This window comes from Mustelus asterias, chromosome 25 (assembly GCF_964213995.1).
Source record: "Mustelus asterias chromosome 25, sMusAst1.hap1.1, whole genome shotgun sequence".
NCBI lineage: Eukaryota > Metazoa > Chordata > Chondrichthyes > Carcharhiniformes > Triakidae > Mustelus > Mustelus asterias.
In genome coordinates, this window is record NC_135825.1 from 22,185,228 (window position 1) to 22,202,684 (window position 17,457).

The 17,457-nt window shown below is 45.9% G+C and overlaps 1 protein-coding gene across 4 annotated transcripts in view; it reads right to left on the reverse strand.

Moving 5' to 3' along the window:
- LOC144511862 (C4b-binding protein alpha chain-like) overlaps positions 1-17,457 on the reverse strand; it is a 59,443-nt gene that overhangs the window by 27,030 nt on the left and 14,956 nt on the right. For all 4 annotated transcript variants that reach the window (XM_078242262.1, XM_078242263.1, XM_078242260.1 and 1 more), the window contains exons 3-8: positions 17,069-17,142; positions 15,182-15,278; positions 11,841-11,914; positions 4,273-4,458; positions 1,536-1,721; positions 657-836 (exon numbers count right to left, since the gene is read on the reverse strand). In XM_078242262.1, coding sequence (XP_078098388.1) covers positions 657-836; positions 1,536-1,721; positions 4,273-4,458; positions 11,841-11,914; positions 15,182-15,278; positions 17,069-17,142 — 797 coding nt within the window. The remainder of the gene's footprint in view (positions 1-656; positions 837-1,535; positions 1,722-4,272; positions 4,459-11,840; positions 11,915-15,181; positions 15,279-17,068; positions 17,143-17,457) is intronic.

Below are 17,457 nucleotides of genomic sequence, written 5' to 3' on the forward strand. Positions count from 1 at the left end.
GAGAACGTGCAAGCTCCACTCAGACAGTGACCCAAAGCTGGAAAATGAACCCAGGTCCCTGGTACTACGAGGCAGCAGTGCTAACCAATGAGCCATCTTTTAGCCAACTTGACTTGGTGTCCAATTTTGCTTCATAACAATCCTACAAAATGCCTTGGCATATGTTATTACTTTAAAGGCATTATATAAATGTACATTATTTTTGTAAATCCCACACTTCATAGGAGCCCATAAGCAACCTTGCCAGTGTTTGTTTGTTGTGTTCCCTTGATGATGAGCCTCCCACTTGCTGCTGTATTAATGCCAGTGGGGCCCGTGAGTGGGCATTAACTGCCCAATTATTCATGCATGCTAAGGGCTTCAATTGGTGACAGGATGGAAAGGGAAGAATATGCACTGCCCATCAAATTTAATAGAATTATTCTGTTTTCAATTTCCAAACATTTGTTTAAGCTGAATTTTACTGTTTTGGGATACACCAAAATGAATTGTTAAGACATTTCAGCATGAATTGTTGTGTATAAACACAGAGAAAATATATATATATATATATATATATCGGCATAGGGACTGAGGAAATACTGGGCCATCTTCTTCCAGATAGAAAATTTGGAAACATCCACAGAAATACTTTTCAACCAATAACAGTTACCTACTTTGTTTACACGTAGGCGGCTTTGGCACAAACATGTGATTCTCCTTGCACCGAATTGAACTGGAGCCATTCAATTTATAGCCATAGTTACACTGGTACTTGATTTCTTCATACAAGGCATATGTTTCTCTCTCCCTTTCCATTCGTCCATTATCAATGTCCCCAGGTCGCTTGCATCCAGCTGCCAATGCAGAATTGCATTAGTCTCACAGAGGTAAAGTAATAAATAAGTTGATTCCAGCTTGCAGCAGGGATTGGACAATGTACAAGCTTGGACTAACAAGCAACAGGCAACTAGTCGCAAATAAGCACCATGCAATAACCTCCTCGTACAGGAAAACAACCTCCCTTGCATATTCAACAGCAAAGCCATCAACATCCTGGACCCACTGAGTAGCAGCTTAATTGGAACAGCCATAGCAGCAACATGGCTGTCACAGTAGGTTAATGCTGCATGCATGGAGATGCGTGGCTCATTTTATGAACCTTAACTCCACACTGACAGTGTGGCTTCCTCGCCTCTGACTCTCCAGCTTGACTGAAGGTCTCAGGAATGTGCTGCCCTACACAGTTCACACCCAGCCTATGTATGAAGGTCGGGTGAGGCAGGATTCAAGAGATTTCCAGCTAAGAAAGGAGATGCTGGGTGGTAATCTGACTCTACAGGAGGTCAGGTCATTTGTCGTTTAGGGTTTATTCACAATACCCCAATCTCCCTGGGCCCATTGGTTGGAGGGGCGGCGGGGTGGGGGGCGGAGGGTGGTGCCTGTTGATGGTAAATGCCAAGGCCATTGTTTCCATATCCAATGTCTGAAACGTAAAGTTCTTTTCAATAAAAGCTCACTTGATTATGTTTTAAATTTAATGAATGGTTGCTCACTTAAGTTGCAGGAAGGTGGCGATGGCAAAAATTCATTGATCGCAGTGCACTCAATGATGTTGGCACCAACCATTTCATACCCATGTTGGCATCTGTAGGTTATTGTTTCACGATATTTATATGTGGGTCCAAATCCTGCTACTATATCTGTGCCCTCAGACAATTTTGGGCGAATACATTGGACAACTGTCAAGAAAGCAATGCAATGCGTTAGTATAAGCTGCAGTATGCGAACAGTGATAGATCTTTCCGATTTCAGGTTCTTTCTGATGGAGGTAACTTTTCTTTAAAAAACAGATTGCAATTTCATCAACTAAATGATGTACATTTAAAAATATATTGACCAAGTTACATATGCTCTTACAGTTTGCACTCTAAGCCTCCGATTCTTTCTTCACCCACTTCTACCAATGGCAACTGAAATCTTCTGCCGTGCTTCAGAAATCTCTGGGCGGCATGGTGGCACAGTGTTTAGCACTGCTGCCTCACGGCGCCAGGGAATCTGGTTCGATTACAAGCTTGGGTCACTAGTCTGTGTGGAGTCTGCACGTTCACCCAGTGTCTGCGTGGGTTTCCTCTGGGTGCACCAGTTTCCTCCCACAGTCTGAAAGATGTGCGGGTTATGAGCACTGGCCACTCCCTCAGTGTACCTGAACAGGTGCCAGGGTGTGGCGACTAGGGGATTTTTACAACTTCATTGCAGTGTTAATGTAAGCCTATTTGTGACAATAATAAATAAACGTATAAACTTAAACTATGCGATAGTTGCAGTTCAGATTTACTCAAACAGGTGATTTATGGCCTATATTCTATATGCAGGGTTGAGAGAAGCAAACCCACACCTTAAAATAGCTGTGCAGCAGTTAACAGTGATGAGACAATGTTAACAATGTAGAGGAGCTGCACGGTAAGACTAACTGTCCGTCAGGAGTGACGGCAGTGCTGCGATGGGCGGCACGGTGGCACAGTGGTTAGCACTGCTGCCTCACATGCCGGGGATGCAGGTTTAATTCCGGCCTCGGGTCACTGTCTGAGTGGAACTTGCACGTTCTCCCCGTGTCTGCGTGGGTTTCCTCCGGGTGCTCCGGTTTCCTCCCACAGTCCAAAAGATGTGCAAGTTAGGTGCATTGGCCATGCTAAATTGCCCCATAGTGTCAGGGAGTATAGCAGGGTAAATACATGGAGTTTAGGGGATAGGGCCTGGGTGGGATTGTGGTTGGTGCAGTCCTGATGGGCTGAATGGCCTCCTTCTGCACTGTAGGGATTCTATGATTGTATGATGAAGGAAACAATAAGTTGGATGGCAGGAATCTTTCCCCAGGGCAACCACTGGTGCAAAGTTTACAATCGATAGGAGACAAGTAAAATGAGCCCCTAATCTTAAAGAATCTTTGTACAACTGTAGCAAATTACACTTCAGGGCATGGACCAAGGACGTGAGTGAAGAAAGGATCGATGAAAGAATTAGACTTCAGTTGGGAACGATGCATCTTCATCTTGATTTCAAGAACGTACACATTTCTTTATGTACAGCTCGTGACAGAAGTGTGAAGGATGAAAAGATGCAGCAAATAGCACTTGGATTGATAATGAGGTGGGATCTCACAAAGAGACGGAAAGTACAGAGAAAAGACTGTGGCCAAAATTTTCCATCCTTCCCCGAGGCAGGATCTCCTGGTCCGGTTGATGGCGACCCCCACCACTGCAATGCCCTGCGGTGCTTTTCTCAGGGCGGAGGGTGGATGCAGAGCACGCAAAAGCCCGGAGACATTGGTAAGACTGGAAGATCCAACCACCAGCTAATGGTGGGCCACCTCCCACCAAAGATTTGCAGGTTGGGTGGATCGGCCATGCTAAATTGGCCCTTAGTGTCCTTGGCCTCTTTCTGCACTGTGGGGATTCTATGGATTCTATATTTTAGTCTTGCATGGTCACCCCTCCCAATATCTCCATCTTTGGTCTGTTAATTACTGTCCAACGGGTTTGCGATTTAGGATGTTCTACTACACTGGTGTCACTGTAGCAGTGTAAGTTGTTGCTGTGGTGGTTAATTCTGCTGCTTTTCAATTGTAGGTACAATGGGACTTCAACTGTGTTGGAAGATTTGAATGGAAATTGGTCAATTATTGGGACATTGCGAAGGGCAACTGCAATGGGCATTATGGTACTATGGAATATAGATCACAAGGACAAGTTTTCAGAAGGGATTTGATGTGCTGTTCTTTGGTCACACAGATCAGTAGTTGACCAGAAAAACATGAGTGTCCAAGTGACAGCATCTGTGCATTAGGCATTACCTCCACAGGAAAATGAAAGATGTGTTCAGGTTTGAGGAGAGTGGAAAGTTGGTGGAATTGTTTTTAGAGAATATTCCAATGCACTTAATTCAAAATATATCTGGTAGACAATGTAACTTGAGCAAAAACATCTAGGCACTAATGGTTCACCATTTGAGGCTCCCAGTTTTTCATGTAAAGAATTCAGATCCCGCAGTTTATTATCTTTGCTCTAGGAGAGAGGGAGAGAGAGAGAACGTGTGGTGAGGTGATCAAGCCACGGCGAAGAGGAAGGCCCACGACCAAATGGAAAGATGCAGTGGCGAGAGGTTTAAACAGAGGGATTGGAAGAGGTATATGTGACTGACAGTAGGAGATCGCGAATGGTAATCAACCAGCATTATGGAGACCCTGAGTAAAATGAGAGAAGTCAGAAGAAGAAAAATAAAGGAGTTTAATACCTTTGCAAGTTGGTGGGGCCTTGTCCCACCTTCCAGTCTCTGTACAAACCAGTTCTTCTGCTCCAATCAATGCATAGTCACCAGTACATGAAAATTTTGCTACCATTCCATTTTCCCAGAATTCTTTATTGGATGCTGTTGGTGTTCTTCCATTTTCGATAGGTTCCAAATCTTCACATGTGACAACTGGAGATAAATTAAATTGAGTAAATGTTCTGAGCAGATTGTTGGATCAAAACTTTCTCTTGAAATTTTTCGGCAGGGGAGCAGGAAGGAAAAAGCAATGCAAGTCAAGTGAAGACTGTAGACATGCAGCCAGGACTAGTTTCTGCCCTTGCTTTTCGGAAAGCAGATCTGGTCCATGGGGAGGCAGCACTTCTTGCACCTTTTGTCCCACCCTGTGTCTTAGAGAGGCGAGACTGACAGAATGACATTTCCCCACTGGAAATCCTCCCAGCTCTGTGGCCAGCTGTAAGACCAATGTGCAAATGATATCTGTAGCTAAGTGACATTGGATTGAGTAATTAATTATTGTTTGGAAAGTGGCAAGAGAGCAACTGATGGGCAGTTTCTTATAGAAAAATAATCTTCAGCCACACCGCCCAGAGCAAGGTGTTGCTCTGATTTCCTTTGGCCCTGGTTGGTTGGATGGTCAGGTAGCATTGTAACTGCTGTAGCCCTTTTATACTAATACCTCGGGACAGCAACAATGCTTGGTCTGACTGTTAGCTGAAGCCCTCCTCCACTGAACTTTGGAAAGCAATTGAATCAACACTTAAGGAATTTTCACCCTTTTCGCCGTCATGGATTCAAAGCCCAAGCAATGCAGGGCATCACAGGGTAAAACCTATGATTCCCTCTTCCAGATTACCCATAGAATTTCCTGATCTCCAGTGGACTGATTTTCCAGCTCAACAGATGTTAATAGAACCATCCTATTATCAACATCGGAAAAGGCTAAAGATGTGATCACAGTGGGTAAAAATGCCATCCAGGGCAGACTATTGTTGTTTGGTGTCAGTCTTGCTGCTTCATATTGAGCACTGCTGCCCTGTGTTATCATCCATTGAGGTCATCTCAGTGTCCGCTGTGTTTTCTACCATGAGTTGTTGAATACCTGCGCACTTACTGGGCACTAGAAGCATTTACATCCTGCCAAGGAGATTATACCCACATCATGAGGGGTAGACATTGTTCAGAGTACTTGAACAATATTTAACACATTCAGCCGTAATAAAAATGAGCAAAGGTGGAATGATCACCATGTTACATAAAGCAATCTTGTGATCTTAGCTCTTGTTCTTTGAAGCTACTTCCCTATTTTCCACCAAATTAAACACATCTGTTTTGCTACGTTACCAATGTGTTAAAGCGGAATGTTCCATCTGCTGCTGGTGCCTGTCTGTTCAGGGAACCATTGGTGTATTGCCTATGTAAAAGTTATTATCATTCTCAGGAAGGAAAGCGAGATGAAGAACGCAGGACAAATGTGCTTCCCCATATTTAATTATGGGATGTGAACATTGTAAGTGAGTAGGACCCACCATTGTGCTGCCACTGGTATATAGGACAAAGGAAATTGTACCCAGATAAACTCACACAAGAAAACCCTGCACGTGGAGAATGTGGTTCACAAAGTGGCGATGACAGAGATTTGAAGTGTCATGCTGCAGCCGAGACTGTGCAGGCAAGTAGCAGTACGACTGGCACCAAACAATCCATTATCCGATCCACTTCATTGTCTGTTTACAGGGTGCTTTTACAGGATTCTCTGCTCCCCCCCTCTCCACTACGGCATGTTTTCAGGTGGAGGCGGTGGCTCCTCGTTGGCCAATGGCAGGATTTTCCAGTCCTGTCGATGGCAATGTGGCTTTGTGTAGTTCGCCAGTAGCACTGCCGGGGAACCCTCCATGGACTGGAGAGGCGGGGGAGGGGTCACCATCAGCAGGACTGGAAAATCCCACTCGCGGGTAGGGCCAAAGAATTCAACCCATTGTGGTCACACAGTTAACTCTTTCGCATATTGATGATGGGATAGTTCCGTCAACATCTAATGGCCTGGAAAACTGATCCAGTGGGGGTCAGGGACTTGCTGTGTGGAATCAGGAAGAGGGAATAACATGTTTTACATAAAGCAGTGTTTTGCAGCAGCATGCGTGACACAGTCATGTGCAGAGGAGCATTCACTCTGTGAATGTCCAGCTGCTTTGCAAATACGGAATCAGATATATTCCTGCCCAAACCCTTGATAACTGCCACAGTTCCTTCACCTTGCAGCACTGCACAATGCCACCTTCATTTCGAGGACAACCCAGGCTGGATGGTTGACGATTGTGGTGGTGGTGGTGGTGGGGGGGGGTGAGGGGGGCGGGGTTTGGAAAGGTTATTATCTACTGCAGTTGCATACCAAAGGAGAGTGAGGCTTGTCTCAGATTGAGCCTGAATTATACTGGGAGAAAAAAGAACTCAATGCCACTTCATCTATCAGCCTAAAATCTGGTGCAGAATGATGTGCAGGTTAGGTGGATTGGCCAAGGTAAATTGCCCCTTTGTGTCCCAAGGTGTGTAGGTTAGGGAATTAGCAGGAAACATGTGTGGGGTTACGGAGACAGGGCAGAAGGTGGGCCTGGGTAAGATACTCTGTTGGAGAGGCTGCAATGTCTCGATGGGCCGAATGCCTCCTTGTGTACTGCATGGTCCTATGATCAATCCTACAAACATCTGGGCCGGGATTCTCCCAGCCCGTTGCACTGGGTAGTGCAGCAGACCAGGAGAAATCAGGTGTAGTGTTCCTGTAGAGTCTCTGAAGCGGGACTTGTGACCAGCGTCCGGCCAATTGAGAGTCTCCCAGGTTATGTTTTTCGATGTAATCAGCCCCATGCTGGAAATCAGTGTGGGGCTGATTAGCATATTGAAATCGCTATTTCAATATGATTAGCGAGTTTGGGACGGTCGTCTCCGGGCCTGCTCATGTCTCCCTCTGCACTGGGAGAGGTCCCCTCCAGAGGGGTTTACAACTGCTCCCCATCAATGGGGACCAGACATGCTCACCTTGCTGGTGGGGACAGAGGCCATTGAGGCTCTCCCAGGAGGTTGGAGGCAGGGGGGTGCCCCTTGGGAAGTGCCAGCCTGGTACCCTGACACTGCCCACCGGGCACCAGGCAGTGCCGAGGGGGTGAAGTCAGAGGGGGCAGAGTCTATTGGGGGGGCCGATCGGTCGGGGGGATGAACTGCTATGCATTCTGCAATGGGATCAGTGGGGCTGGGTGGGAGGGAGGGGGTGATTGGGGCTGGGCATTGGGGGGAGGGGCTGGAATTGGGGGGTGCAGAGATCGGGGCTGGCCACGGGAGGGTGGTGGTGGTGGGCAGGGTCAGGAAGGCCAGCGATTGGGAGGTCAGCGATGGAGACCAGTGTGCATGTGCAGTGACCCGCTCAGCACTATGCTGCCAGCCTTTCCAGCGGGATCTGTCCCCCCCCTCTTTCCGGCATGAATCTCTCTGAGGCACTCTGCAATTGCACAGTACTGGAGATTCGTAAAACTAAGTACGCCCCAAAAACGGGCGGGAAATTCTCCTGTTTTCCTGCTCATTGGGCACTTCGGTTTTTTTGGGAGAATCCCGGCCCGGATTTCTGTGACACCATCATGGTTGGAAACTACAGAATTGCCAATGTGTATAAGCCTCCTTCTACCTTGTGGCAAGGCGTTGCCTCACCTGTCCTCCAACGCCCAGCAGTCTACTTGGGTGACTTCAACAGCCATCTTACTATCTGGAGTTATGTATGACCAGCCAGATACGGATGGTGAGTGGCTAGCAGACTGGTCTTCTCAACTTAACCTGAACCTAGTTCTCAACCTCAAACAATGGCTCTCCATCCGTTCCGCTAGATCTCTGCTGATCATTTCCAGCAACGGATATCCCCTTTAAACCATATACCAAGTCCTCAACGATTTTCCAAAAATGTCAGCCTATAATCATCCACGTTGGACTCTGTAAACCTCTTATTCGGTCAAAACCAAAGCCAAGATAGAATTTCTGCAAACGTGCCAGCAACAGTTCACTGATCAGCTGGAAAGCTCTGTTGCCTGCATCAAACAGACCCCAATCAATGAGGCTCCACCAAGACCATCTCTAAAGCTGCCAAAGCAAGCATTCTATGTGGCTTTCATCCAACGTACATTCCTCGCCTTGACTGTAAACGCCAAGAACTCCTCAAGAATTTGAAGAATTTGGCAATCCAGATATTGCTGACCATCTCAGTGAAACACTAGACCATGCACACGCCGCACTCACTGGGGAGACCTCACTCGCAACCTGGACTGCACTCGCTCCAGCCGGAAAGGTTGGAGGCTGATCCAGCAACAAGCCGCTGGAAAGCAATCTGCAAATTCCGACCGGAGCTGCATCCCGCTGAGTGCAGGGGCAAGCAACCTTCTCAAATGTGGCAGTGCTCTCACCAGAGCGAGCCATAGGTGTAATGTTGTTATGGAATGGAGATCGGTGGCACAGTGGTTAGCAGTGCTGTCTCACAGCCCCAGGGACCCGGGTTCAATTCCGGCCTCAGGTCACTGTCTGTGTGGAGTTTGCACGTTCTCCCTGTGTCTGTGTGGGTTTCCTCCGGGTGCTGCGGTTTCTTCCCACAGTCCAAAGATGTGCAGGGTTAGGTAGATTGGCCATGCTAAATTGCCCCTCAGTGTGTCAGGATGTGTGGGTTAGGGGGATTAGCAGAGTAAATACGTAGAGTTATGGGGATAGGGCCTGGGAAGACTGCTCTGTCAAAAAGTCATTTCAGACTCGACAGTCCAAATGGCCACCTCCTGCACTGTAGAGATGCTATGAAGTCAAGACCAGGCCAAAAAGCTGAAGATGTAGATGAGGTCCAATAGCAATCAGCAAACTGAAACCTGGCAAAGCTGCAGTTCATGATCAAACCTACACTCAATTTCTTAAGCACCTTGGCCCTGTGGCAACAAAACAGTTCTCTGTATTCCAGACCAGAATCATTCAGGAGAAACAACTACTGAAAATTGCAGAAATATAAAATCATAATAATCCCTAACCCTGGCAAGGACTTTAAAGAAGCTTCCAGTTACAGATCATGGCGGCGATTCTCTCAAAAGTGCTGAATTGGTGAGAAAATTGTTCTAAATCCCGACTATTTTGTCAGTTCAGCTTCTCACCTGAATCTCCGCACTCTGTGCACTGCAGAGGTCTCAGTCGTGAATATCATTAAAAACCCAGGAGGGCGGGGCCTATTCACGCCAGAGTTTGACAGTTCCGAAACTCTGCGCATGCACAGTGGCTCCAATCTGTCAGTCTCCCCTTTTGCTGGCCAGCTCGATCACTGGCTAGCCTGGGACCCCTGCAGTGCTGCCCCTCTAGCCCCCCCCCCCACATGGCCCAATCGCGGCCTCCACAACAATTCCTAGGCTAGCCCTGACCTCCACCACCCCCCCCCCCCCCCACCCACCCCGGAGCGCTCTGATGTCCAGCCCCCCCGCACCCAGCAGTGGCGATCCCCCCCACCCCCCTCACCCCGACAGACCCCACCCCCCCCCCGCCACCCGATGGTCAGATTCACCCCAGGAAGCAGGCCCGCCCCCGGCAGAACACCCCCCGCCCCCAGCCTGCCCCAATCACTGCTCTCCCTCCATCCCAGACCGATCCTGTCTGCAGAGTGGCAGCAGAACCCCCCACCCCCACCGATCTTCCCTAGACCCCACCCACAATGGGCACCACACCCCCGCCGTCCGACCCCCCAGGGGGCCCCCCGATTGTCCCCTGGGGGGAATGCGGGGGGGCTCCGATTGCCCTCCCTTCATTCTGGCAGGGTCTCCCGCTCGTTCCACGAACGTGGAGAGTTAGTGTAAACCCCGCCGGAATGAAGTACTCCTGGCAGGGTGGGAGATTCAATCAGGACCTGAAAGTTCCCGATAATGAACTGCAAAGCATATTTAACATAGACATAGAACATAGAACAGTACAGCACAGAACAGACCCTTCGGCCCACGATGTTGTGCCGAGCTTTATCTGAAACCAAGATCAAGCTATCCCACTCCCTATCATCCTGGTGTGCTCCATGTGCCTATCCAACGACTGCTTAAATGTTCCTAAAGTGTCTGACTCCACTATCACTGTAGGCAGTCCATTCCACACCCCAACCACTCTCTGTGTAAAGAACTTTATATTTAAAATATATTTTAAAATGATTCAAATTACTTACCTACCTTCCTGCTGGTTTCCAGCATGGTCTGACCGGCGACTGTTCGCCGGCTCTGGGAGATCCGCGTGCATTCCCGGCGCATACGCAAATCCCAAAACAAGGCCGGCGACACGCATCTCCTACCCCGACCCGCCAGAAAAGTTGCGGGTCGCGATGGGAGAATCACGGCCCATATTTCTCTTCTATCCATGTGTAATAAGCTGCGTGACTGGATCATCTTTCACCGTATCCAACCAGCCGGGGAGGATACATTATCCATAGACCAAGCTGGATTCCGTAAGGAGTTACAGCAAAGAAGACCAGGTATTTGCTCTCTCCACTCACATTGAAAATGGCTTGCAAAAGTGCCTGAAACTGGAGTCATCTACCTCAATCTCACTGCAGCGTATGACACTGAGTGGCACAAAGGCCTGGCCAAGCTTTCTAGGGTCCTACCACACTGGGTTGTGCCATTGCTTCTTTCCTTCAAGTCCATGTGAAGCCCAAAGTGAGCACAGTTAGCTCAATTGGCTGGACAGATGGTTTGTGATGCAGAGCAATGCCGACCATCGTGGATTCAATTCTCGTACCAGCTGAGGTTGTTCACGAAGTCCCGTTTCCTCAATTTTCCCCCTCACCTAGTGTGTGGTGATCCTCAGGTTAAAATCACTACCGTCATCTGGGACTGAAAAGCAACTAGCTGGTAACAGTCACAGAAAGTTCCGTCCAAGGAGCCTTATGTATTTGTGAAATATAACTTTAAATTTCCAGAAGATATAATTTTTAAAGGAGAGAACTTAATGGAATCTTTAAATATTGCAGTCACATTTGATTCTGTTATGGCTCCCTACAATCCTTCAAGTTGATAACTAAAAATGTAAATGATGAATTTTGAATTGTTTAAGTGGGATGGACAAGGTCATTATTTTACAACAGACGTCACTTATTTGCAGACCCTCAGCTTTGACCATCCTAAATAATCTTTAATTGTTCTAACCATCATAAGACATCAGATGATTGTTGATAATTCCTTTCACCATTCACACATTCGAGGCCGTGATTTTTGGGGCCCCACCCTCTGCTGGGATCTTCAGATCCCGCCGAGAGTCAATAGATCTTTGGCTGCATTGCTGCATCCCCTGCGGTGGGTCCCACCATGGCAGAGGCTGGAAAAGTGTCTTAATTTTAAAGGAGCCTGCATAAATTAAACAAGACAGTTCAAGCCATTCCCCTATAACTCCAAAACTAACAATCCAGGTACTGTAATAATAGTAATCCACCGCAACTTAAAAGAAAGGTTTAATTACCTTCATACGGGAAAGCATTTCCATTGATTATCCCCAAGAAACAAGAAACCATAACTTACCTTCACATATTGGAACTTGGCCGCTCCAACCAGAAGCTTGACAGATGCGACTAGGGGTGCCAATTAATCTGTACCTAAACGGAAAACAAACCATGCAAGAGGAAGCAAAATAAAAATGATCCATTCTCAGATACCAAGCCAAAGATAAAATCAAGCACTCGACACGGTGGGAACTAAGCACTGAATTTCTGTGGACTATGTTTTTAAGTCAGATGGGATCTTACTCAAGGCCTATGAGCTGGGCTAGAACCTGGAAACACTGGTTTCTTGCCCTGTCCTACCAGATTGGGAGAAACCTCTTGGTTTTGCAAACAAGAGACGCTGCATTCAATGGGATTGTGGCTAGGGAGAGTGGATCCATAGGCTAGATGTTTCCATTATATCTCAAGCCTGAAGTCCATTCATTAACCTACAATCGACAGGAGGAAGCCTACTGACCTGGCGACTGACCGAATTGGAGCCCGCCTGAGACTTGACCTGGACCCTTGAAATGTTCTAATCTTTTCTCCACAGCCCTTCTTGTCACCCTGGAAAGTAGCTTTCTATACCTACGCCTTGCATGGTGGCAGGTACCCAAGATGCACCCATCAGATACACTGGAATTGCAGACTCAGTGCTAGCCCCGCACACACTGACAAGGGCAGCAGCAATAGCCTTTCCTGGAGGATTATCTCAACTCTCATTTTAGATCTGGAATCCCCAGTGGTTCTGGTTAGCTCAGGCCATTGGCTTCTGAGGGACAAACTATTCTGGATATGATGAAGTCGCTGCCCCTTTTGCCCTTCTCCTGCAAGCAGACAGAAAAGGAACGTATGTTGAAGGAATGTAAGAACGACAATAGTTCATTTGAGGCAGGCACAACAAATGTTTCCCCTTGATTTGAACATGCAGGGGAGGTCACAAATCACAACTGCTGTACCCAAATAAGTGGGCTATCCAACTTCCAGTCCATTATATTATGCAATATTTAACTTTCAGTTCTATCTTCTGATAAGCCTTGTTTCAGTTTTCATTTGAATTCAATAAAAACTAAAAGTCTAATGATGAAACCATTGTCGATTGTCATAAAGACCCATCTGGTTCAGTTTGGGGAAGGAAATCTGCCACCCTTACCTGGTCTGGCCTATTTGTGATTCCAGATTGGCAGCAACGTGGTTGACTCTCAAATGCCCGTCGAAATGGAGGGCAGTTAGGGACGGGCAATAAAAGCTGGCGAAACTCACATCCCGTAAAATTAATTTTTATAAAGGAACACATGATCTGCAGCCCTAGTGGGGATCAGAATGGTGTTGGAGAGAGCTACGGGCAGACTTAAGCATGGAGCAGCTTCTGGCCTGTACTCTTTACTGTATAATTAATTGTAAATAGCTCTAAGAATCAATAAACATTTACAGTTCATCTGCTAAAGACTACGAAGACTTCATCAAACCTACCGCGATGTAGCCAGCACCCCACGACTTCTATTACATTTGGCTACAAATTTTTGCCTCTGGTTTTCCTTTTTTGTACAGATGCTTTGCACATTGCTGTACAGGCAATTTAGTTTTTTATTAATTATTCCACTCATTTTCTTTTCAGTTAAAGATGTGCGGGTTAGGTAGATTGGCCGTGCTAAATTGCCCCTTAGTGTCAGGGGGACTAGCAGGGTAAATACCTGGGGTTATGGGGATGGGGCCTGGGTGGGACTGTTGCCAGTGCATGACTTGATAGGCTGAGTGGCCTCCTTCTGCATTGCAGGGGTTCTATGATTCTAAGATTCATTTTGCACTTTTGCTCCCTAAACGTACCTGTTTCCTGAACATTTGTGTTGACTTTAATCTTACCTCTTTGAGTCTCACTTCAGGATTTGAAAGCCATGTTCATAACTGGGCCAAGCAGCTTGATTACCAAGCTGCAAAGCCTCCAATACACCTACAGCAGGCGCTAAGAGAGGGGAGGTTTCCTAGTCAGCCAGGCTTGATGTGGAGTGACTAGCCTCAGGCCATAGCCACTGATGACAGGCCAGCAATCTGTTCGAGGGAAAGCTAGCCATGGAAACAGACATAAGAATGCGTTTTGTCTGCTTCATGCGCTACAATGCATGAGAGAGAGCCAAGAAAGAAGGAAATCCTGACCTTAGTCTGAACTTTAAGTCTCCTGCTTTGTACATTTCCGGAAATCGGGGAGCCTAGAATCTTGGGTGTTGGTGATTGTTGGTCAGCAAGAGATGGGTGCAGTGGTTGGGGGGGGTTTGAAAATATTGGTCAATAGGAGCATTCCTGTTCCTCAAAGGTCGCGTAGAGAGGTTACGTTTTTTGATGCAGTTGTCCTGAATTGTTGGACTCCCTGAATGATCTTAAGCAGATGCTCATTGGCTTATTCCAAAAGTCAGGTGTGTCAGGTGCGGGTAAAGGATGCCTACTATTTGTCCTTATCCATGCACTTCCTACCAGTCATGTTTGGGCCTTAGATGTTCTCATGTCATCTGAAATACAAGCAAAGTGCCCAATTCCTAGGGCTTTTCTGTCTTTTGATTTGGAAGTAAATATGCAAATTTGTTTAGTAGCAAAGTGGATGAAACTGATTACTGAAATACCAACAAATTATGTGGAGACAAAAGATTTGCAATGGAACCAAATTAAATGAAGAAGCTTTGAGTTTCAGAATTCTTAGTGTTTCCTAGAGGGCTTCTGATGCAATTGCAGCAGGAGAACAATGAAAAGCCCAGAAAACCACCATTTATGCCTTAACTCTGGGATCCCACTGGTCCCCTAGTGCAATTATGGTGGGCGAGTTGTAGAGTCCCTTCAGAATTTCAGGGCTTTAATCAAAGAACTGCGCAAATTGTCTAAAGGTATTATATTTCAAATTATATCACTGCTTATCAAAATTGACAATGTGTACCTCCAATTTCCACCCATTATATGAGATAAGGAACAATTACTGTCACTCCTAAATATATGCTAATATTAAGCATAAACACTACTATTTCGCAATGCTATCAATCTTAAACTGTATAGAACAAGATATTGCTCAAAGAATCCCACAGAATGACTTTAAGAGAAGTGGTGAAGTGTATTGAAAAGCACAAAGACAGCAAGTTTCTGGCAACTAACATGAGATTGATAACCTCATCAGCAGGCATGATGCAGCTACTATTAAAGCTTCAGAATGGAATGATTATTATAGGGACAGATAGGAAAATGCAGTTAAGGCCACGGCCTGAACTGCTATGATCATATCGCAGACTTGAAGGACCGAATGGCCTACCCCTACTCCTAAGTCTTGTGTTCCTATACATCACTTTTATTTAAGGCAATTTCAATAATACATTTAAATTTATCCATGCACTACATAAATACCCATTGTCACAGAAAAATGTAACGCTGCTTCCGAATAGAGCACTTGGCGCTACATAATATCCATTCAGAATCTCTCCTGGATTTCCGCAAGATCTTGCTATAAAGAAAAATAAAGAGAAAGAAAATGAGAACGTTGAGAGATTACAAATACCAATTCAACTTTTGATCCAATTTGTAATGGATAAAATCAAAGCTACATATTGCGATGAACAGAAATCCTACATAATTTTAAATGGCGCCAGATTATGGTGTCAGGCTACAAGTCTGAATCAAGACTCTGCTTTTTATTTGCTATGCTAGTTGTTCTCGAGTTCTGAGCTGACCTTACAAGTTAGTGTGATTTGTGTTAAATTGTACTCAACTTTATGCTGCAGGATTGTGACTGCTGAAAAATATGAGGGTTTTCAAGCCGGTTTCGTTAAGACTCATACAGCCAAGACACCAGAATTAGATGTTGGTTTCAAAGGTCCAAGCATAGTTTTCTGGCTAAGTTACTGCCATATCCATCACTTCAAATTAAACTTTTCATTAATGAGTAAACGTTCAATTCAATTTCGAAGCACTTAAATTCCAATCATGGCAAATTCAGTCTAGGTTTCCTTTAATGAGTGAAGTAATGAAGGTTTAAAGTTTATTTATTAGTGTCACAAGTAGGCTTACATTAATACTGCAATGAAGTTACTGTGAAAATCCCCTAGTCGCCACACTCCATCGCCTGTTTGGATACACATTGGCATGGCCAATGCATCTAACCAGCACATCTTTTGGAGGAAACCAATGCACCCGGAGGAAACACACATAGACAAGGGGAGAACATTTGGGACTTCAAAAATAAACTTTTCAGGATTGGGTCCCATGATGCATCATTAGTGGGGCAGCCTGTGATTTGCCTGTCTCACCAGCAACTTAGACAACCAAGGATCGGGCGCCATTTTTAAAGCCTGCCCCAGTTCGGCGAGAGAAGAGCAGTTCACGCTAGAAGCCCCCCGGCACTGAATGGGCACTGCCTCCTGTCCTGGACAGGACCCACTCCCCACTAAGCATAGCACTCGCCTGAGCTCCCCTGGCAGGGCTGTTCACCAGGTGCAAGCCTTGGGAGACCAATCGTGACCTACATTGTTCTGCTGTCACACTGAGGTGGATGTATTTTCTGGCGGGGGCATTCAGGAGGGCGGTGGGGGGGGGGGGGGGGGGGGGGGTGTTGCAGTGACTCAGACATAGGGGCCTAACAATTAAATGTATTCAAATGATGAACATGTCCCGTTACTGACGTGGTCGGATGTGACAATCACTTCACACATTTACAGTGGTGTCAAACGCGACTTTGCAATTCTCACAATATTTTTTGCTCCTGTTGCCAAAACTGCCCAGCGGGAACGGGAACTGAGGATCATCCAAGGAGGTCACTCATTTAGAAGGGAGATGAGACAAAGCCTTTCTCTCAAGGGAGGTGAGTCTTCTGAATTATCTTTCTGAAAAGATGGTGAAAGCAGAGTCATATATTCATGGGGTAGTAGTTTTAAGGTGAGAGAGGCAAAGAGATGATAGGTTATCAATGGTAGGCGAGATGCAGATTTAAGGTTTCTATCAGATCAGCCTTGATCTTATTAAATGGCAGAGTAGGGCTTGAGGGGCTGAATGGACTACTCCTTGTTCGTATGTTGCACTTGGCACGAAATATTGCCTTTATCACTGCTGCGGTACAGATTTTCTTTTAAGCATACAATGAGCCTTTACATTGAAATTTACGTTGAAATCTGGCAGACCAAGTTATTCGGCCATCTCAAAATGTTAGGATTCTTACCTTCTTGACATCTGAGCAAATAGAACAGTAAAAGATGAGTCTACAAAAATAACAGCTACTCTAAAAACAGAACCGTGACTTACGTTTACATTTTGGTGCAGGGTGATCCCAGCCTCTTGCGGTACAGTACACAACAGGTCTGCCAACTATTTGGTACCTACAAAAGTGTAAGAAAGACACATGAGGGAAACTATGTCAGAGATCTATCAAGAAACAATTTAAGGTTCCTATAGTGGTGGATACAAATCCAGAGAGTTTTGGAAGAGGAATGTGCCTTCAATTCAATTACACACTGAAAAAATGCTTATATGTAAAAAAAAACTGATTATCTCTTAAAGGACTGCAGAGCTTTATTCAAAGCATTATTTCTCTCCCACAGTCAACAAAAATGTTTCTTTTTCAGTGCAAATTTTATAAGAAGCCTTTCCATCCCAACTGAATCCCCAGCAATAACATGTTGTTTGTCATTTTG